The sequence below is a fragment of the Culex quinquefasciatus genome, chromosome 3, assembly GCF_015732765.1.
Source record: "Culex quinquefasciatus strain JHB chromosome 3, VPISU_Cqui_1.0_pri_paternal, whole genome shotgun sequence".
In the NCBI taxonomy this organism is placed as follows: Eukaryota; Metazoa; Arthropoda; class Insecta; order Diptera; family Culicidae; genus Culex; species Culex quinquefasciatus.
Genome location: NC_051863.1, coordinates 77,941,485 through 77,961,951, shown reverse-complemented (window position 1 = coordinate 77,961,951; position 20,467 = coordinate 77,941,485). Strand labels below are relative to the sequence as shown.

Here is a 20,467-nt window from a genome sequence, read left to right as displayed (position 1 = left end):
GCAAGCTGAACAAGGCGCTGTACGGGCTCAAGCAGTCGAGTAGAGTCTGGAATCAGAAGCTGGACGCAGCTCTGAAGAAGTTCGGACTGGCCCCGACGAAGTACGATCCGTGCGTTTACCTCAGCAAGAGCGATGGCAACATCCTGATCGTGGCCATCTACGTCGACGACCTGATGATCTTCAGCAACAACAGCGCAAGGACGAACAAGCTGAAGAAGCAACTCAGCAGCCACTTCCGCATGAAGGACTTGGGAGCCGCGAAGCACTGCCTCGGAATCCGGATCGAGAGGATGGCAGATGGAATCGCCCTGGACCAGGAAGCGTACATCGAATCCGTTCTGAAGCGGTTCAACATGAGTGAGTGCAAGCCGGTCAGCATCCCGATGAACGCGAGCGAGAAGCTGTCGAACGAGATGAGCCCGAAGACCGAGGCCGATACCGCGCTGATGAAGGACGTCCCCTATCAAGAAGCGGTCGGCTGCCTCATGTATCTGGCCCAGAGCACGCGGCCGGATATCCTGTTCGCGGTCAACACCCTGAGCCGGTTCAACCGGAACCCGGGACCGAAGCACTGGAATGCGGTGAAGCACCTGCTGCGATACCTTCGCGGCACAGCTACGCGCAGGCTGGAGTACAAGCGGGACGCTGAGTCGGAGATTGTCGGCTACTGCGATGCTGACTGGGGATCGGACCCGGACGAGCGCAAGTCCACAAGCGGATACATTTTCCTGGCGCAAGGAGGAGCGATTTCGTGGTCCTGCAAAAAACAGCCCACGGTGGCGCTCTCGACGTGCGAAGCCGAGTACATGGCGGTGTCTGCGGCTGTCCAGGAAGCGTCGTGGTGGCGCGGGATTTCAACGCTGTTCGGATCCAACCAACCGATCGAAATTCGGTGCGACAACCAAAGTTGTATCGCCATCGCCAAGAACGGTGGCTACAACCCCCGCACGAAGCACATCGACATCCGGCATCACTACATCCGGGATTCCTTGGAGCAAGGTGTGGTGAAGTTGGAGTATGTGAGCACGGACAACCAGATTGCCGATGGACTCACGAAGCCGTTGCAGAGGACGAAGCTGGAGGAGAACAGGAGTTCTATGGGCATCACTTCTACTTCAGGAGGAGTGTTGAATTGGAAGTAACGAAGCATGCCATGAAGAAGAACCCTCGTTCAGATTCATTACTGTTATATCAATCGTACAATAAACACCTACTTTATAGCGTACTCTCGATAAGTAACATAAACAAAATCTCTGCCATCAGCAGTCCCTGTTTATATAGCCCTGTCAACCTGTCAAACAAAAGACTACATGAACCTCGTGACGAAAAAAAGCAACATGAACAAAGCGCCATGTACATTCGGCGAAGAAAAACGAATCATAACAAAGCGTCCCCCTCAATGACAGCAGGGTGATATCGACGTTGGTGATTTCAAAAGAAGTTATGTTTGTTTTTCTCATATAAAATTACGGAAATAATGTTTTATTGAATTTGGATGATCAAGTATCAATAAAAGCAACGTTTTTCATTTGTTTTTCATCGTTTGTTATCATTAGAACATCTTATTTTGCTTTTATATTAAAATGGGAATTGAAAATGGATGCTCAACATTCAAATGCGTTTTTCTCAAAAAGGATGGTGTGTACATGATGCTTTTTGAAATGTTGGCATCGTAATAAACCAAATTTTCGGTTTTTGCTATTTGGGTGTTTTTTAATATTGCCCGTATTCCCGAAAAAGACACGCGGCATACCAGCCTCGAATCGACGCGCCGCACTTTCGGCAAATGCGCGCTGTCAATTCCCATACTGCGCGTTTTGTTTTTGTTTATCTTCTTCTTCGAATCGCTTGCCATTGCTGCCAGGTATGTTTTTTATTGCACGAAAAGTGCAGAAAATCGCTGGCAAAAATGTTTATGGCACATTCTGAAATGCCGCGCGGCGTGTACCTTTGAAAGAAACGGACAATACCGGACAATACAATGACTCAAGGCGGTTTAAAAAAAACCAAATAGCAAAGACTGGAAATTTGGTTTATTGGACCTTTTAAAAAAAACTCCGGATTTCAAGACCCAATTGTCCATACAAAAAAAAACTTTTTTGTATGGAGCGTGGACAATCGCCAGAAGATTTTTTTTAACACATGTTTGTGCTTTCTAGATTTTGTGTGTATTTTGATTTTTGTATGCTTGATTAATTCAAATTTTGAGTGCACATGCCGTCATTTCCCTGACTGACGGACGGGGCCGACAACGGCCCGAAAACGGCCGGACGGCTCGACAAAACGGCCCGAATTCCGTCGGTTTGTCCGACGGAATTCGGGCCCTTTTCGTGCCTATATGCAACACTTTGTCCGACGATCGACGAAATCGGCTTTCGAGAAAATCGACGTTGACGGGCCGTTGTCGGGCCGTTTTCGGGCGCCTTTGTTGTTCAGGTTGTCCTGCCATTGTCGTACGTTCTCGTTTCGGATTTTCTGGGCTAATTTGATAAAAAAAGAATTTCCATTTGCAAACAATCCTTTTTTATTATTGTTGTCAAATAAAGTAAATTGTAATTAATCACAAGCTCGGAACTGGTTCACACTTGGTGGGCGCAGCATTTTTCAACCCGTCTGAAACAAATTATTGATTTAGCAAAAAGTGAGAACAAACCATAATAAATATTCCTTATCTCAATTCTTTGTTTTGTCTGGGTTCCGTCATGCTCCTAAATCTGCTTTTTCACTAAATATAACACAATTTTATAAACTACAAATTAAACTTATTCCTTTGGAAACCCACGAAAATACAACTGTCATTGATTTTTATCAACGCCTGCCAAGATTTTCACACGCACTAGATGTCGCCTTTTTGACATTCGATCAAAACGCACGACAAACGCTCGAAAATGGCAGGACAAGATCGATTTCGAGTAGATAACGCTTCGAATCGCACGACCGCGGGACTGCAGTCTAACAGGGCAGTCTAACAGGGTTCTTTTCGTGCGTTACGTACGTTACGTAAATAACATTTGATCGGGTGGTAATAACGGGTAATAACCGTAATAACTGTCAAAAAGTTAAAATCGCAGCAGGCTTTTCCTGCTGCTTTCCTTGCGCGAGTCACAGCTTCGCGGAATCGGACTCTACGGAACGGCCACAACCCGTGACCAAAAATGAAAGTAGACCAGCGTAAAGAAATCGGTGGTGGAGATGAAACGTTCATCGAACACCTGCCGACCGAGGTAGGTGGTTTGGTTTAATTCGGACCTCTCAAATATAACGAAAGCTTCTTGGTCTAGATTCTGTTGATGATCTTCCGGAAGCTCACCTTTCGCCAACTGGTGCGAGCCTCCGCCGTCAGTCACCGTTGGAACGAGTTGATGTTCTACCTGCTCAAGGACCGCGTGAAGCTACGTATTCAGGGCTTGCAATTCAGCAATACTGAGGAATGGGCCCAAAACCGGAAGTATGCTGCACTGACTTTTGATGCAGTAAGGTTTGGCCTGCCGAAAGGCTTCAACGCTCGGTGGCTGGAACCGCTGGCGGAGAATGTAAAACATCTCAGGTTTTATTGCAAGTTGGCCAACGACGGAGCATTGCTGGAACTTTTGCGTCCCTTCGGAGCGGTCGAGGAGCTGCTGGTGAAAGCTGATGAGCTTGACCTCAGCAAAGCACTTTCGTCATATCTGCGGCTGTGCCGAGGACTGTTGCCCAACTTGCGTCGTCTGACCATCGGCTGCCGTTACGTGAGGATGATGGGGTTGCTGAAGGAGGTAGCGCCGAGGCTTGTGAGCCTTGATTTGGAGTTGCTGCCTCGGTTGCTGACCAAGTTGTACGTTTGCCGGTTTGAAAATTTGGAATCGCTCACGCTGCGATTCCCCCAACGTCAAACGAACATTCCAAATATGCTGAGTTTTTTGCGCTGCTTGCAGGAAATTAAGGATTTGCGGAAGTTGGGGTTATTTGTGAACGATTGCATTTCAGTTTTCCGTGCAGCTTTTGCACTTACATCCGTCGATGATTTGACCTTGGGTGGAACGTTTACTGTTGAGCATTTCTCACAAATCTTCGATGATATTCATCGAATGACAAACTTGCGCTCTCTGAGTATATTCGTAATCACGAAACAGTTTTTAACTGTGGAGGCAGCACTTCCGTCTTTAGATTCTCTCTGCATCGGAGGTACAATCAAAGTCAATGTATCGATCCTCACAGAAAAGTTCCCTAATATCACGTTATTGATGTTAACGACAAGAACCTTCGACTGGCACGAGGTGCAAGAAATTGCCAACGCTTGGCAAAGCACAATGCAACATCTGGCAATCGAAATTCGCGAAACAGATCAATCCGTTATAGCGAGCATCTTGACGATGCTAAAGTTGCGTAAACTTTACCTTTATCTGAACGAACCGTCCGAGGTAAGCCAACATCAGTTTTAAACAAATTCAATTCCTCATACAGTTTAAATATTCACAGAACCACATCGCTGCGTTGATCCCCGTTGCCTGCATGGCCACCCTCGAAGAACTGCACATCCTAGATAAAGACTGCAAGCAGGATGCGACGCTGGCTGAACTCTGCAACTGCAAGCGTTCGTGCACAATCTTTATCGGTGGAAGTCTGATTGAAGATGTCCTGGCGGATGGGTGAGATATCATTCGCCAAACAGTTGTGTGAACTTTCTTTATAACATTTTTTCTTAAACATAATGCGAAATTAATGATAACTCTGCAATATTTTTTAATCGCAAGAAAAAGCTCTTTATTCGCCTTTACTGTGCGCTTTGGCCACGTGTCTCCGCAGGGAGCCCTTGCCGCTGTACGAAGCGCCGCACTGCTCGCACGAGAACGCCTTGTAGCCCGAGTGGACCGCTGCCACGTGGTCGTTTAGGTGAGATTTCTGAAAGTAACTCTTCGAGCATTCCGTGCACGCAAAGGCGCGATCCTTTTCGTGTCGTGACCGAATGTGCTTGATCAGGTGGTCCTTCCCGGCGAACCGCAGCTCGCAGTGGGGGCACACGTGGTTCTTGCTCTCGCTGTGGACGTTTCGGATGTGGGCGTTCAGGTTGGAGTTGGCGGTGAACTTTTGGTTGCAGTACAAGCAGGGGAACGCTTTAACGTCGGTATGCCGCTTCAGGTGGTACTTGAGGCCGGAAATGGAGGTGAACTTGCGGTCGCACAGCGTGCAGAACAGGCTGTCGCTCGATGTTGAGGGAGTGCTGGTTGAGGTTGCTTTTGGCTGACCGTTGTAGAACGAGCATTGATGCTTTTCGAGGTTGCATTTTTTCGCAAACGTTCGTTCGCACAGCTTGCAGGTGAAAGTGTATCCCATCTCGTTTTCCGTTAGGACGTACTCTTTCTCCTCTCGCTGCACCAGGGATAGGGCTTCCTCGGCTTCGGGAATTACGTTTTCCCTGAATTTAGTGTTGTCCTTCAGATGCTCTTGGCGATGGCTTTTGTACTCGATGATGCGGTTGAAGTTGGCTCCACAATCGTTGCAAATTAAACACCGAATGTTGTGTTGCTCAGCCAAGTGGACAGTCAAGTGACATTGCTTGTTGAATCCTTCCTCACATCGAGGACATTTGTAATTGCTTGGGGCGGCTTGCGACGGTCCATCAAGGTAGAATTCGTAGTTATCGATGAGGTATTCTTCACCTCCAGCAATGTATTTGGTCCAAATTTGGTCGTTCTCGAATGCCTCGTCCAGAAACTCCTCCAAAATCATCTTATTTGGGTTGGGTTTGGATTTGCCTGCGGAGTTTGCACTCCGGACCAGATTAAAATGCTTCAAAAACGTTTCCTGGTGCTCCTCCTGCTCTTCTCTGTCCTGTTCCATGTCCAGCCCAACCTCCTTCGGAAACAGCGAATCGTTCAGCAACTCTTCGTAAGCGCGTCCAGCTTCCTCCGAGTTCGCGTGACTCCCCTGGATGTGCTTGCTCAACGAAGAAACATCCTCAAAGGTCATCTCACAGTGCCCGCAGTAAAATTCCCTGTCCAAAACTCCGTGCACCAACCGAACGTGTCGGTTCAGAGTTTTCCTCAACCGTTCCGTCTTGGAGCATCGCTTGCAGATGAACAGCTTGTCCTTGTGGGCCTCGCGAACGTGGTCCAGCAGCTTCTGCTCCGTACTCCAGCCGTGGTCGCAGAAATAGCAAATCGCTTCCGCGTGGCAGCTCCTCACGTGGTTCGTGTAGCTCGTGCTGGTCGCAAAGTCTCGGGAGCAGTGCGTGCAGTGGAAAGATTCGTTGCCGGTGGAGTTTTGGCAATGAGTCGTGTGTTGTTGCAAGCCTCGGCTGGTTTTGAAGTGCTTTCTGCAGGTGAGACATTGGAAGTTTCGGTTAACCAGACCGATGTGGACGAGCTTTTGGTGGCGTTCCAGGTCGAGGTCGGTTGTAAAGGCTGAATGGCAATCATCGCAGGTTTGAGGCGTTTCTTCTGCGTCGTTTTGTGGTTCTTGAGTTGAGTCATTAGTTTCAATGTACTGAATGACTAGTTGGAAGAATCTGTTGCAGGATTCGACTTGGTACGTGCATTCTTCGCAAATTGATTGAGGCAGCTGCAGCTTCTGTAAGTTGTGAATGAGCCCCTGAAAATTAATTGATAATAGCTTTAACTTGACTTCTTACCTTTGGAAACAGGAAAATATCAAACATTTTCTTGAAAGCACCATTGCTTGTTGCCTCTAAATCGACTGATTTTGTCGATTCTTTGGAGCATAAGCGACAAACAAAACCGTTAACACACATTTTAATTCTAGACTCTGTACGGAAAGCGCTAAAAATCCTAAAATAAATTCAAAGAAGCCCCACTTGCAACATGCTAACGGTAACTTGTTTGTAAACAAAAAAGCATAAAGCAAATCTCTTGGCAGCATAAAACAGCTGATTGGCAGCGTTGCCAGATTTTCATTGCGACGCGTTGTCAGCAAACTTTTCTGCTCGGGCTGCACAGTTCGGCTGTCAAAATTGGAATGTTTTGATCGCGCGTGTTGCCGTCGCAAACTTCACGTGTTTCTACCGCGAGTGACAACATTCACTTTTGCAGCAGGTTCCCGTTGGTTTTCTTCGCTTTTCGTGTGTAATTTGTGTGAAAATGGCCAAATTTAAGGAGAAAGTCAAGCGCCCCTTTAAAAGTAAACCTTCTAAGGGTGAGAAACCGAACGGCAAAGTCAGCAAACCGAAGCAGAAGCCAAAGCCGGATCGGTTCAAGTTTTCGGTGAAGGACGAAGAAGCTGAGATCACCCGGCTTAGCGAGCTGTACTCTACTGCGAAGGTTGACGAGACTAGCAAGTTTAGCGATTTCCCCCTATCGAAGAAGACCGTACAGGGGTTGGCCCAGGGACAGTACCGCGTTCCGACGGCCATTCAGCGGCAATCAATCCTGCCGGCGCTCCAGGGGAAAGACATCCTTGCGGCGGCCAAAACGGGCAGCGGAAAACGCTGGCCTTCCTCATACCCGTGTTTGAGAAGCTGTACACGAATCGATGGACACGGTTGGACGGACTGGGCGCGCTGATCATCACCCCGACCCGGGAGTTGGCATTGCAGATATTCGAAACGGTTGCCAAGATCGGCAAGAATCACGACTTTACAACCGGACTCATCATCGGTGGCCAGAACCTCAAGTTCGAGAAGAGCCGACTGCATCAGCTGAACATAATAATCTGCACTCCGGGTCGGCTGCTGCAGCACATGGACACGAACCCGTTGTTCGACTGCACCAACCTGAAGGTGCTTGTCCTTGACGAAGCGGACCGCTGCCTGGACATGGGCTTCCAGACGGCCATGAATGCCATCATCGAAAACCTGCCAACGACGCGACAAACGTTGCTCTTCTCGGCCACGCAAACAAAATCCGTCAAAGACCTGGCGCGGCTCAACCTCACCGATCCCGTGTACATTGCGCCCCACGAGAAGGAAGAGTACACGACCCCGAGCCGGCTACAGCAAAACTACGTTACAGTTGAGTTGAGCGAGAAGCTGACGATGTTGTGGTCCTTCCTGAAGTCCCACTCGAAGCAGAAGATTATCGTATTCTTTGCGACCTGCAAGCAGGTGAGTTGTTTGCGAATCTTCCAGAATCGCACCAATCTTAATCTCTCCCCTCTTTCAGGTCCGCTACCACTACGAGATATTCCGCAAGTTGCGGCCGAGCATCCTGCTGCTGCCGCTGTACGGCGGTATGAACCAGGAGAAGCGCAACAAAATCTACGCCGAGTTTTGCTCGCGCAGCAACGTGTGCCTGATGGCGACGGACGTGGCCTCCCGTGGCCTTGACTTCCCCAAGGTGAACTGGGTAGTGCAGCTGGACTGTCCGGAGGACGCGACGCAGTACATCCACCGGGCGGGACGAACGGCCCGGCTGAACACGGCCGGCGAGAGTTTGCTGGTGCTGCTGCCGCAGGAAGAGGAGGGCGTAGTGGCGATGCTAGGCCGGACCAAGGTGCCGATCAACAAGATCAACGTCGATCCGAAGCAGCTGTTTTCGCCGCTGGTCAAGATTCAGTCGTTTTTGGCGCAATCTCCGGAGCTGAAGGACACGGCCAAGCGAGCGTTCGTGGCGTACGTCAAGTCGGTGGCGCTGATGAAGGACAAGAGCGTGTTCGATGTTTCCAAGCTGGATCTGGATGCGTTCGCCAAATCGCTGGGCTTGCTGGTGACGCCGCGAGTGAGGTTCCTCGCACGGAAGGGCGGTGACAAGGCGAAGAATGTCAAGACGGACGTTAAGGTGACGGTGGACGACGGGGACGATGGGGAGGATGGCAGCGATGATGAGTTGTTTACGGTGAAGAAGAAGAACGCCAACGACGTTGACCTGGACAGTATGGGGGAAAGTTCCGAAGAGGTTCCGGTGGAGAAAAAAGAGTCGAAGAAGAAGCTCACAAAGGTAAAACTGCTGAAGAAGGCTCTGGTGACGAATAAGAAGATCGTGTTTGACGACGGTGGCAATACGGTGGAGGAAGTCGTTCAAGAGGAGGCTTACGATATCGAGAAGGCACGTGCGCAGCTGCGGGTCGCGGATGCCGAAGACAAGGAACGCTACAAGAACCTGCAGAAGGCGAAGCGAATCGCGAAGAAGGAAAAGCTCAAGCGTAAGACCGAGGAGGACGAGGAAGAGCAGGAGGAAGTGGATGAGTTTGCGAGCGACGATGATCACAGCGTTGATTTGAACTGGCTGCCGGATCCGGACAAGGTTTACGGTAATGGTGCTGGTGAGGAGGCGAAGGAGGAAAGGCAAGTGGACGACAAGCCGATGGTAAGTAAGAAGAAACCGTCCAAGAAGCGCAAGATTGCGGAAACGCTTAGTGATATAACACTGACCGAAGCAGAACAGATTGCGCTGAACTTCTTGAAGTAAACTTTAATTGCAGGTTTGCATAAAAAAATCAACAGGAATAAATGCTTATTGTTTCTGAGGCATCTGTAACCACTCTTTCGGGTTTTTCAGTACGTGTGTAATCTCACTCTCCTTGCTGTCCGCTGGGGGCAGGTTCATGTATTCCCATTTCTGAAAACGCAAGAATATTTGTAGTTGATCAAATCGACTTGAGAATTAATAGTACTTACCGCCGTCAGTGGCAGCGACATCAGGATACTTTCGTAGCGCGCACCGGGCGTGTACAGGCCAAACTTGGTTCCGCGATCGTAGATCAGGTTGAACTCGACGTACCGTCCCCGTCGCAGCAGTTGCCACTGGCGTTCGCGGTCGCCGTAGGCTTCGTTCTTGTGTTTCTTCACCAGCGGCAGATAAGACGGGATGACGGAGTGGGCGCACGACGAAACGAAGTTGAACGCGCTCTCCTGGTCGGGTTCGTCGAGGTCATCGAAGAAGATACCTCCGACCCCGCGACACTCGTTGCGATGGGGAATGAAGAAGTACTTGTCGCACCACGCCTTGAACTTGGGATAGTACGAGCTATCGTGCTCGTCGCATGCTTCCTTCAACGTCCGATGGAAGTGGATCGCGTCCTCTTCGTTTAGGTAGTACGGTGTCAGGTCGGTTCCACCTCCGAACCACCACTGCTTAGTGCCCTGCGAGTCGGTCACCTCAAAGTAGCGGTAGTTGAAGTGAATCGTTGGCACCATCGGATTCCGCGGATGAATCACGGCACTAACGCCGGCAGCAAAGAACGGCAACTCTCCGTCCGCCAGCTGTTTCCCCCGCGATCTCATCTGCTGGATCGCTCCCTTTGGTAGATTCCCGTGCACCACGGAGATGTTTACCCCGGCCTTTTCAAACACGTCCCCATCCTGAAGCACACACGTGATTCCACCCCCACCCTCACTACGTTCCCACCGGTCAACGGTAAACTTCTTGCCAAAGTTCTCCTCCCCCTCGAGCGCGTTGCAAAAGTCCGCCTGAATCTTCATGATCAACAGCTCCATCTGAGCCTTCATGTCCTTGGACGCCAGCACTTCCTTCGGCGTAATCGGTTCCGCCATGAACCGCCTCCCGTAACCGGCCGCCATTTGAACCTCGCCCCGCTGATGCAAGTATGTCGCAATGGTGCCCCCGGCGGCCACGCCAATACCTACAACGCTGATAAAAGAAACAAGTTATCTCTAATTACGGGCATGACTAGTACTTTCGACTCACCTCCAAATTCGCCGACCTCGGCCATCGGCGACCGTACGGAACACTCGCGAGAACATCTCCAGTCCAAAACTACTGCAACCTTTGTTGATTAGGCTAAATAACAAAATAGTTAACACGATTGTGTTTTTTGCTGGAACTTGTGTGAATGAATGTGGACGTGACAGAGCGCACGCATTTACGCTGGATGTTGACCGACGAGTGTGAAGCGAAACTTTATGCAACCCCGACAGCATGTAAACATGGATGGAACCCAGAACCTGAAGGCAAAGGTGGGAGAGATCATGCATGCATGTGTGCGCGTTCAGTTTGTCAGACGAGGGGTGCTTGGATTGAAATGGAAGGTCGACGGTATGATGAACTATTTTGTCATCATATTATATATCATATTAAGAACCAGTTTTCCCCCAGTGTGTAACAGGTCGTATCGAACTCTCTTAGCTGCATTCTAAAGGTCTTTTGAAGCACTTCAAAATGAGCCATAGACATCCAGGATTGGTTTAAATTTTTCTCATAGCTTTTGCAAATTACTGTAAAAAAATGATTTTTTTAAATCCTTAATATCTTTTTGCAACAGCCTCCAACACCCATACTCCCATTGGTCAAAAGATAGGTAATTTCATGGACTATAAGGCTACGGTATTAACTTTTTGGCCAATGGCAGTTTTTTTTCATAGTTTTTCGATTTTTCTACAACAAACATTTTACAACGTTAGTTTTTGCCCTGTATAGGCCGCCATAGCGGCACTTTTTAGTCTCAATTTTATCATATTCGGAATCCTCGGAAAATTTCACGTTAGTTAGAAGTATTGGAGTGGTAAATTTGATTGGAAAAAATGCCATTTAGAATGAATTATTAATTTTTTTTTTTGCAATTCCGTCGTGAAACTACTTACTTTTTCTGTCATTCTTGAACGACGAAACAGCCTACTTTTCTGTACCAAAAATAACAGAATCGAATAGTAACCCTTTTCAAAACAAATGCTGAAAAGTTCTACTTTTCAGCACTGAAATGGGTGCTGAAAAGTTGAACTTTTCAGCACTTGTTAGGAAAAGTTATACTTTTCAACATTTTTTTGATTTGAACGATTCATTGACTCAATGCATGGACATTAGGGTGCCCAGAAAAAATGACCCCCTGCTCCACAAGCGAAAAACGGTTTTTAGGGTTATTTTAAGCATCTGTGTAAATTTTGAGCGAAATTGGATGAGATTAACCCATTGATACCCGAGCCTAAAGTTGGCGAAAAAAATGTTTTTCATACAAAAATGAGTTTTATAAATCGCTAATAACTTTTCAGGATCAGGTTTTACGGCTTTGGCATGTTCTACAAAGTTGTAGAACATTAAATTTTTAATAAGAATCTCACTTTTGAGAATATTTGGATGGAAGCAGCGCACCGTGCAGACCAAACCGTAAAACAGTTGAGTTTTCCATACATTTTTTCGATTTTTCCCATACAAACTTCACCTCCGAGTATCAATGGGTAAATGATGATCGATTTTGCTCATATTTGGCCCAGAGTCCTAAAATAGGTCAAGGAACAATATTCACACACTCAGAATGAAGATTCGACTTCGGCAGAAATATCTGCCGAACGTGCTCGGCAAAGTGATATTCTGCCGAAATCTCGGCAGAAAATTCATTGTTCCAATATTCTCGGTTAAATTTAACCGATAGTTCGGCAGATCTAAGCAAAATGCCGAAGTTCGTCAGTTAAATTTAACGAAAATCTCGGCATGTCCAAAATCTACCGAGTTCGGCAATTCAACTGTCAAATTTGCTAGAAAGTGCCGAGCTGTTCGGTTAGATGTTGAGGTAGCCATATTTGTTTTCGATATGAGTAGTGCTCACTGAACTAAGTTCCGGAACTTTGGATAAATCGGGATTTATACTTGAATTTCTACAGGATTTCTGCTTGGATTTCTACTTGAAAGGTAAACATTTTTAATAACATCTGTTAGGAAAAATAATATCTAAAGGGTCTTTCATTTGCAGCTTTTACCAAGGAAATGCATGACGATGGTGCTTGGTAGAAGTATAGGATTCATTCTGGTTCAGATTGTATTAGATTATACATAAAAAGAGCAATAAATATAAAAAAGCATGCATGCATATTGTTTTAAAGCTTTAAATTAATTGCGAGAATCTCGATTTGATTTTATTATGATAAATGCCGAGATTTTCGGTTGAATTCGTTTCAGGGATGCCGAGATTTTCGGCACAAAAGCTGGCTGTCAAAATTATTTTTGCCGAGACTTCGGCAGATGAATTTTCTGCCGAACTCTCTGCCGAGCGCTCAGTTGTTCTGTTTTCGGCAGAATTCTGCCGAAGTTCAGCATAAAAAACTGAGTGTGGCAGCTTGTGGAGCGAGGTTTTGAAAAAAAGTCCCATATTCTGGGCACCCTAATGGACATTTGTCCTATAATTCTGTCCAAAGGGTGTTTTTCGGAATTGCAAAAAACGTTGTATGGAACTCGTTGCAAAACTTGATTTTTCATCACTCGTCGTATTTATCTAACTCAGTGAACCTCGTTAGATAAATGTACGACTCGTGCTGAAAAAATCCTCTTTTTGCAACTTGTTGCATAAACTACTATTTTACAATTTGTTGGATTAGGGGTGAAACAGGTTTTCGCCTACTTGATACAGCATTTGACGTATTGATCTCAGAGTAAAAAAGATCTATTTCTTTTTTTCAAAAATGTTTTATTTAATTATTTTTTAAATCAAATTTACCACTCCAATACTTCTAACTAACGTGAAATTTACCGAGGTATCCGGATATGATAAAATTGAGACAAAAAAGTGCCGCTATGGAGGCCTACAGGCAGGGTGGCCACCTCGGGAAAAAACCGGGAAAACCGGGAAAAAACCGGGATTTTTATCCACCGGGAGAAAACCGGGAAAAACTCGGGAATTCGACCGACAAACCGGGAAAACATTTTAAGTTTCGTTAAAATTTGACAAAAGCCTCTTTAATGTATTCAATATGTTCTTTTCTCAATAAGAATATTATTCCTGTTATTCTAAATGAAGAATTCGCTTAATCTATGTTTGAATTTGTGTGATAGACTCATGCTTCTTGGCTATGGATTTTTTTTCTGTTGTATCCTATGATACTTTTACCAGGCGAATTTGTTTTTTTTTGAATAAAGCAAAATGTTTGCTCTACCAGCGGTTCTCAACCTGGGGTACATGAACCCCTGGGGGTACCACGAGCGGTCTCAGGGGGTCCGGAAGACAAACCCCGTAATGGCGGACATTTACCCTATCTTTGCTAAAATATTAGTTTTGCATAAAATTAGAATTGGGATTTTTTTGTAAGTGGAAAATATGGATATCATGGTACGAAAACAACATTACAGTAAATATCTCTCTAAATTTAAAGATCAAAACTTTTCCTTCAAATTGTCACACAAAATACACTCTTTTAAAATATTTTTCTTGGCCTGTGTCTCAGCAACAAAAGAATGGATCAAAAATGTTCAAAAAAGAATGCTGTAAAGAATTCTCAACCATTTGATTTTTTAGAGATAAAATAGAATTATTTTTTAATTGAAAATAGCTACAACTTCAAAAAAATATGTGTAGTATGTTTAAATCTAAAAAAAAAAATAATTCAAAGAACAAGCCATAGTCTCAACATTTTAATGCAAAAAGTGTTAAAAAAAATGCATTTTACGCTAGTTCAGTTGTTTTGCAATCATTAGTCTTCAAAAAATGTAAGATTTGACGAAAACAAAAAAAATTAACGAAAAAAAAACTAAAGATCAAAAATTTTCAAAAATTCAAGAGATTTTCAAATCAACTCAAACATGCTTAAAAATGATTCAAGACGCAAGGGAATGCATTTTAAATTGATTTCAGCTGATTGCACTTAAATTTCCATTGAAATTTTGATGTTTTTTGAAAAAAAAAATGTTTTTTTGTCCCCTGATTTTTCGGGGCAACAAAAACTTTAAATAAAATGTGTACCCGCCTTATGTGTTGTTGAAAAAATCACAGCACGATAATATTTTAATTGTTTTTACCATGATGTGTTTTGGGTTTTTCAGAAAGTATTTTTTATTAAAATTATTCTAAAAAGAAAGTTTCAAGGTATCGATTTTTTTTTACATTTGTATGGCACTTTTCCTGCGCTGCTGCCAAAGTGTATACATTTTTGTTTGGACTAATGATGCAAAAAGACTTTTTTGGTTAAAAAGAAAGTACTCACATAATTAAAAAAAATCGCAGAACTTGATAATTCTTGGAAGAGTTGTTCTTTTTGAATTCATAAAACCTTTTTTCAAAGAAAATTAACGAGCATTTACATCAATGTTGATAACAATATATTTTTGTAAATCTATTTTACAAAATTAATAAATTCTATTTATAGTTTATCTTATTTAAAAAATAAAAACGACTTTTGATGAAACAACCCAATAATTTGAAAATTAGAGGTTTGATTGATAACAGATAAAAACGGCTTCGTTTACAACTTACTTACTTTTTACTCAAGATTTGAAAGTTTTCTTGAGGAATTCAAACTTTGAACCAAATGTATGCGTTCAAAAAGTATGATGATATTAACGTTAGCCTAAAAAACATTGTAATTTGGTTTAAAAACATTCCGGAAAATTCCTTCTGGTCTCGGGAGAAAACCGGGAAAAAACCGGGAAAAAACCGGGAAAAAACCGGGAAATTGAAAATCGAAATCTGGTGGCCACCCTGCCTGCAGGGCAAAAACTAAAGTTGTAAAATGTTTGTTGTAGAAAAATCGAAAAACTATGAGAAAAACTGCGATTGGCCAAAAAGTTAATACCGTAGTCTTTTAGTCCATGTAATTACCTATTTTTTTGACTTATGGGAGTATGGGTGTTGGAGGCTGTTGCAAAAAGATATTAAGGTTTTAAAAAAATACATTTTTAACAGTAATTTGCAAAAGCTATGAGAAAAAGTCAAACCAATCCTGGATGTCTATGGCCCATTTTGAAGTGCTTCAAAAGACCTTTCAAATGCATCTACGAGAGTTGGAATTGATGAAGTTTTACGAAAATGCGAACAATTTTAAGATTTTTAAGGTTTTTTGGACCTCAAACTTCGAAGCCCGTTTTACCCCACTTCCCTTTGCCGTAGAGGGCTCATATTTGGCATGAGTTCAACTCATGTATAGACAAACAAACGCTGAAAGTTTCATCCAAATCGGAGCACCTCGATACGACCTCTAGAACAAACCGAGCAGAATTTACAAATACTGCCTCTTAAGTTTGAAGAGAAAAAAAATTTGAAAATATTTTTGAAAATTCTGAATTTTTTAAACCATTGTATTTTTTGTATGGCTTTAATGGGCACTCGAGTGAAAAACTTGTTATCCAAAAAACTAAATCATTCAGCAAGAAGTATTGATCAGAGGTACTGCGATATTCTTTTTTTAGCTTGTTCTGAGAGAAAAAATCTTTAAAAATCCAGGCACATGCCAATTGCATTTTGAAAACCTTAAAATGTTGTCTATGAATATAGCGTATTCCTGGATTAATACAAATACATAACATTATTGATTTGAAGTTAATAGGGAGCAATTCGAACTTATTTTAGATTTTTTTTTTAAACATAGCGATTTTTGGAACCTATTTGATAACATTGCTCTTGTGGTAAATGTTCACAATATATTACATGAAACTGTTTTGTCCCAAACTAATTATAAATAATGCAATTACAGAATTACAGAATAATTTTAGTTTTACCCCAAACTATGTTTTAACTAAACTTTTCGCATTTTAAAAGCAAATGATTAAATTTCAATTCAAAAATAAAAAAGTGACCATAAAAATATTAAAAGGGTAAAATAAAAAAAAAGCAATAGATAATATTTGGAGGATGTAAAAATGGAAATGCCCAAAAATTATAACTAACCAAAATAAATGCAAATAAACATTAAAAACCTACACCTTTCTTTAGTAAGAAAGGCAAAAAATGATGAAATACTTAAAAAAATGTATGTAAAGTAAAGTTTATTATAGAACAAAAGTAGCTCAAAATGATTAATAAAAAAGGAAAGAAGTTTGCACAGTAGATATGTTTCTTCTAATGGAAATTTAGATTTTTTTCCTTTTTTTCGAATAAGTATTTATGTACTCTGAAAAATATGTGCGACGGTCTAAAACAAAAATGTACCAACAAATTTCAGCTAAGGATACGAATACGCCCCGTCTCTTTAAAAACAGCTGTCAAACCGCTACACTGCTGTTGGCTGTCACACGGACGACAGCTGCATAAGGAAAATATTTTTATGCTAGCTCGTCTACAGGCATTACATGCGATATTTCGATTAGGTGAAGGAGGAAAAAACCGAGTCCTTTGATTTGTGTGTTAATTTGATCGCGTTTAGATCGGATTTTTAACGTTGATTGATTACAGTGCAGTTACTTTAGTTGGAAGATATCAGTTTTGTGTGTAGTGTGAAAGTGGGTTGAATTTTGCCTGTAGTGATTTCACGTGGATCACAAATTCATTGTAGAACCGCCGCCCACATTGTAATATCACTTAATCAAAAGTAATTCAATTCAAGGATTTTTAGCATGTTTCTTGTCGGATTAACCGGAGGCATTGCCACGGGCAAGAGTACCGTCTCAAAAGTGTTCAAACAGAATGGAATCCCTGTTATCGACACCGATGCAATTGCTAGGCTTGGTAAGTAACAAAACTTGCATACTTAGTTAGTGAGATTAGTAGCTTTGTCGTGGGCACGTATGACGATAAAAGAAGCTTCTTCTTGTCACTCATTCAGCTTACGCATTGATTAGAGGTGTGAAAACAAAATCATTTTTGCTAATCAATCTAAGGCAGTGATATAACTGTTTGAAACTGCTTTCACAGTAGCAAAATGAATGAACTCGTACTAACTCATCATTGCATAACACTTTTCAAGTGTTTAACTAAACAACAGATGATAATGTTTGGTTCGATTCTCTTTCAGTCGTGGAACCGGGCAAACCAGCGTGGCATAAAATTAAGGCCGCCTTTGGAGATGGTGTATTTCACGCCGACAGCGGCGAGCTAAACCGAGAAGCACTGGGAAAGCTTATCTTCGACAGCCTGGAGAAGCGTACCATTCTCAACGAAATTACCCACCCGGAGATCCATCGAGTCGTCTACAAGGAGGTCATCAAGTGCTTCTTCCTGGGCCATAACTTTGTTGTGCTCGATCTTCCACTGCTGTTCGAGACTGGCATTATGCTTAGCTATATCCATAAAATCATTACGGTTACATGGTAAGCATTGTTGAATTTCTTGGTTTCAAACGCTTACACGACCTCCCCTACAATAGCGAAGAAGACATTCAGCTCACCCGACTGATGGATCGGAACCATTTGTCGGAGGCCGACGCCAAGAAGCGCATCAAGCTGCAAATGCCGCTGGAGCAGAAATGTGGCCAGTCTCACTTTGTGATTGAAAACTCAGGTACGTATGCAATGGAATTGTTAACATACGCTCAAACTAACGCCCCCTCCCAATTCTCAAACAGGTACCCTTCAGGACACGGAGGAGCAAACGCTGAAGATTCTCGGCGTGCTGCAGGACAGCAACCAGCACTGGAAGATCCGGGGCGTCATATTCGCGACGGCTGCGATTCTGTTCTCCAGCATAGCGTGGATTTTGAACTACAAGTACAAGTTCCTCTCCAGCAGCAACTGATATCTGGGCGGGCGGCTTCTGTGACGTGACGTGTTGGTCGATTTCGCCAGTAACTAGACTTAGGGCACATTGAAAATTCCATTGGTACGAGTAGATTGATCCTGTGAGCTGTATGTTTAAAATAGTGTCATGTGCATTTTTACTTTCGGTGTTTGTGTACAGTGGAATTTTGACAACCATAAACCAGATTTGACTCGGATAAATAGCATAGAATAATACACAATTTGGAAATAAACTATGTATATTTTCTTTTCGGTTCAGAATTAATGGTGGGTCTCGTGGCGCAGGGGTAGCGGCTTCGGCTACCGATCCCGATGATGCTATGAGACGCGGGTTCGATTCCCGCCTTATCCACTGAGCTTCTATCGGATGGTGAAGTAAAACGTCGGTCCCGGTTTCTCCTGTCTCGTCAGAGGCGCTGGAGCAGAAATCCCACGTTAGAGGAAGGCCATGCCCCGGGGCGTAGTGCCAATAGTTTCGTTTTTTTCAGAATTATCCAATCAAATTTCAGAATGTCTCTAAAAATGACGGAATGTGAGTCTTGAGACAAGTTGTTGCTGAGCTTGCCAGTATATGTTGTTTTCCTTCTTGGCTTGGAAGGACTTCTTCTCAGAACAGCTTTGGGTGGAACTATGCAGAATTACTTGAACTCTTTACAATTCCTTCATGCTTTAGATTATCATGAGTTTTTAGGCAGGTTGCCCTCGTCCCGTCGTCCCGCCCGTGTGGACCAATCGGACCGCGCCTTGGACTCACAATCCAGAGGTCGCCGGTTCGTATCCCGCGGCGGGCGCTCTAAAATTCTTTGTGTAAATATGGGTATTCGGCGCCGTCGCTCCGTGCCATACTTTCATACACTTATAAGTCCAGGGCGGCGAAGTCCTTGTAAATAAAAGGAAGACACTAGTGGTTGGTACTAGCAATGGTGGCCGGCAGCTATAAAGTCAACTTCGTCGTTTTTGCCCTGCCTGAGAAAATCATTTTTGGTCCTGGATAAGGCGAACTAAACTTGAAAATGATAAAAAAAATAAGAATCTTCAAAAAATTGCATGGGACAATTTGTCCGAAAAAAACAAATTAAAAGGCCACGAGGTTTATGCACGAACCCTAAACCGAGATGCCCCATCAGAGATTTAAACGTTGAAAGTAGTGTTTTACCGGCCTGAATCAGAATCTGTATAAATCAAAATAAGTGAAGCCTCGGGTGAAACCTGAGTTGTTTTTAAATTTTAGAATTTTAGATTTAGGTGGATCGATCTTTGAAAACAATATTTCTAACAAAAGATTTGTAGAGAAAATTCTTACATCGAAAAAACTTTTTGAACTTTGTAAACCCATTTTGATTGTCAAAAAATATTTAATTTCTAATTAGTTAAACTGCAGCTAAACGCAACAAATTAATTTTATTTCGATTTTTTCTGTATCAAAAATGTATTATTTTATGTATATTTTAATAATGAAAGATAAACAAAAAAAATACAAAAATAGGACCCTTTTAAAAAGACTTCAGATTTGTATTCAAAAATCACAAATTAAACTATTACACCTCTAAGTGATAATAATTATTTTCGAACGGAAGTTAACCCACAGACAAACGTTTCAACGTATTCTTCAAATAAATATGCAAAAATCCTAATTTAGATTACCTATATTGCCGTTCTACGCATAATTGTCCCATGATCAAAAAAGTGCAACTGAGATAAACTCGATTGAAATTTTTCGACCGATTTCTGTAGTTGTCCCGTGGGTCTCTGTTTACCCTATATGTCCCTAATCACCCCAGTTAGTAGTTTATCGCTCTTAGTTGTTGTCCTCTTGCTATATAATACTTCGCAAAACTAATGGTTCCGTTAAAGAAAAAAAATGGTAGGACAATTAAGCGTAGAAATGCAACGACGAGACAAACAGGCTTGGTGTTGTTTTCAAAGAGTTTCAGAACAAAGTAATTGTTTTTATGTGTTTCTCTTAAAGTATGACATGGGAAAATTCGAGCCAAACATTTCATTAGGGCACAAAACCAAAACGTAAACATTTGGGATTATTTCACTATTCAATTCATTAGTACACTCCTTACATGCCCTCCAAGAATCAGATTGATAGCAAACAATTTTCTATTGAAAAAATCTAAAACACAAAAGGGCACATAACAATGTTCACTCCAAACCAGAAAAAAGTTCAATTGTGCCTTTTTCTTTTTCCTTAGTCTTTC

General features: G+C 43.1%; 6 protein-coding genes and 1 long non-coding RNA gene across 8 annotated transcripts; 5 read left to right on the top strand and 2 right to left on the bottom strand.

Moving 5' to 3' along the window:
* The first annotated feature begins 485 nt into the window (after window positions 1-485).
* Window positions 486-1,142, top strand: LOC119769005 (secreted RxLR effector protein 161-like). The gene has a single exon (XM_038260877.1). It carries the CDS (start codon window positions 486-488, stop codon window positions 1,140-1,142), a length of 657 nt encoding a protein of 218 aa, XP_038116805.1.
* A 1,847-nt stretch (window positions 1,143-2,989) lies between these two features.
* LOC119768617 lies at window positions 2,990-4,686 on the top strand. The gene is made up of 3 exons (XM_038258795.1): window positions 2,990-3,224; window positions 3,282-4,400; window positions 4,459-4,686. The coding sequence occupies exons 1-3, from the start codon at window positions 3,156-3,158 to the stop codon at window positions 4,630-4,632; spliced, it is 1,362 nt and encodes a 453-aa protein (XP_038114723.1). The 5' UTR covers window positions 2,990-3,155; the 3' UTR covers window positions 4,633-4,686.
* A 32-nt stretch (window positions 4,687-4,718) lies between these two features.
* Window positions 4,719-6,824, bottom strand: LOC6037764 (zinc finger protein 26). Its single transcript, XM_038258794.1, has 2 exons — window positions 6,611-6,824; window positions 4,719-6,549 (listed from the first exon to the last, which is right to left on the bottom strand). Exons 1-2 carry the CDS (start codon window positions 6,728-6,730, stop codon window positions 4,744-4,746), a joined length of 1,926 nt encoding a protein of 641 aa, XP_038114722.1. The 5' UTR covers window positions 6,731-6,824; the 3' UTR covers window positions 4,719-4,743.
* Window positions 6,825-6,895: 71 nt separating this feature from the next.
* Window positions 6,896-9,410, top strand: LOC6037765 (probable ATP-dependent RNA helicase DDX10). The gene is given in 3 exon segments (XM_001847593.2): window positions 6,896-7,416; window positions 7,419-8,038; window positions 8,097-9,410. Coding segments are annotated over 3 exon segments (2,205 nt in total). The 5' UTR covers window positions 6,896-7,076; the 3' UTR covers window positions 9,342-9,410.
* Window positions 9,325-10,828, bottom strand: LOC6037766 (oxygen-dependent coproporphyrinogen-III oxidase). Its single transcript, XM_038258796.1, has 3 exons — window positions 10,581-10,828; window positions 9,551-10,523; window positions 9,325-9,491 (listed from the first exon to the last, which is right to left on the bottom strand). The coding sequence occupies exons 1-3, from the start codon at window positions 10,811-10,813 to the stop codon at window positions 9,387-9,389; spliced, it is 1,311 nt and encodes a 436-aa protein (XP_038114724.1). The 5' UTR covers window positions 10,814-10,828; the 3' UTR covers window positions 9,325-9,386.
* Window positions 10,829-12,138: 1,310 nt separating this feature from the next.
* Window positions 12,139-12,689, top strand: LOC119768618. The gene is made up of 2 exons (XR_005278106.1): window positions 12,139-12,515; window positions 12,577-12,689. It is a non-coding gene; the product is annotated as an uncharacterized LOC119768618 (long non-coding RNA).
* A 4,135-nt stretch (window positions 12,690-16,824) lies between these two features.
* On the top strand, window positions 16,825-18,493 carry LOC6037767 (dephospho-CoA kinase domain-containing protein). 2 transcript variants are annotated; one of them, XM_038258798.1, is made up of 5 exons: window positions 16,825-17,027; window positions 17,132-17,253; window positions 17,540-17,834; window positions 17,891-18,024; window positions 18,089-18,493. In XM_038258798.1, exons 2-5 carry the CDS (start codon window positions 17,142-17,144, stop codon window positions 18,256-18,258), a joined length of 711 nt encoding a protein of 236 aa, XP_038114726.1. In that variant the 5' UTR covers window positions 16,825-17,027; window positions 17,132-17,141; the 3' UTR covers window positions 18,259-18,493. The 2 variants fall into 2 exon arrangements, with proteins under 2 accessions (XP_038114726.1, XP_038114725.1); XM_038258797.1 differs by having other exon boundaries at window positions 16,825-17,253.
* The last annotated feature ends 1,974 nt before the right edge of the window (window positions 18,494-20,467 follow it).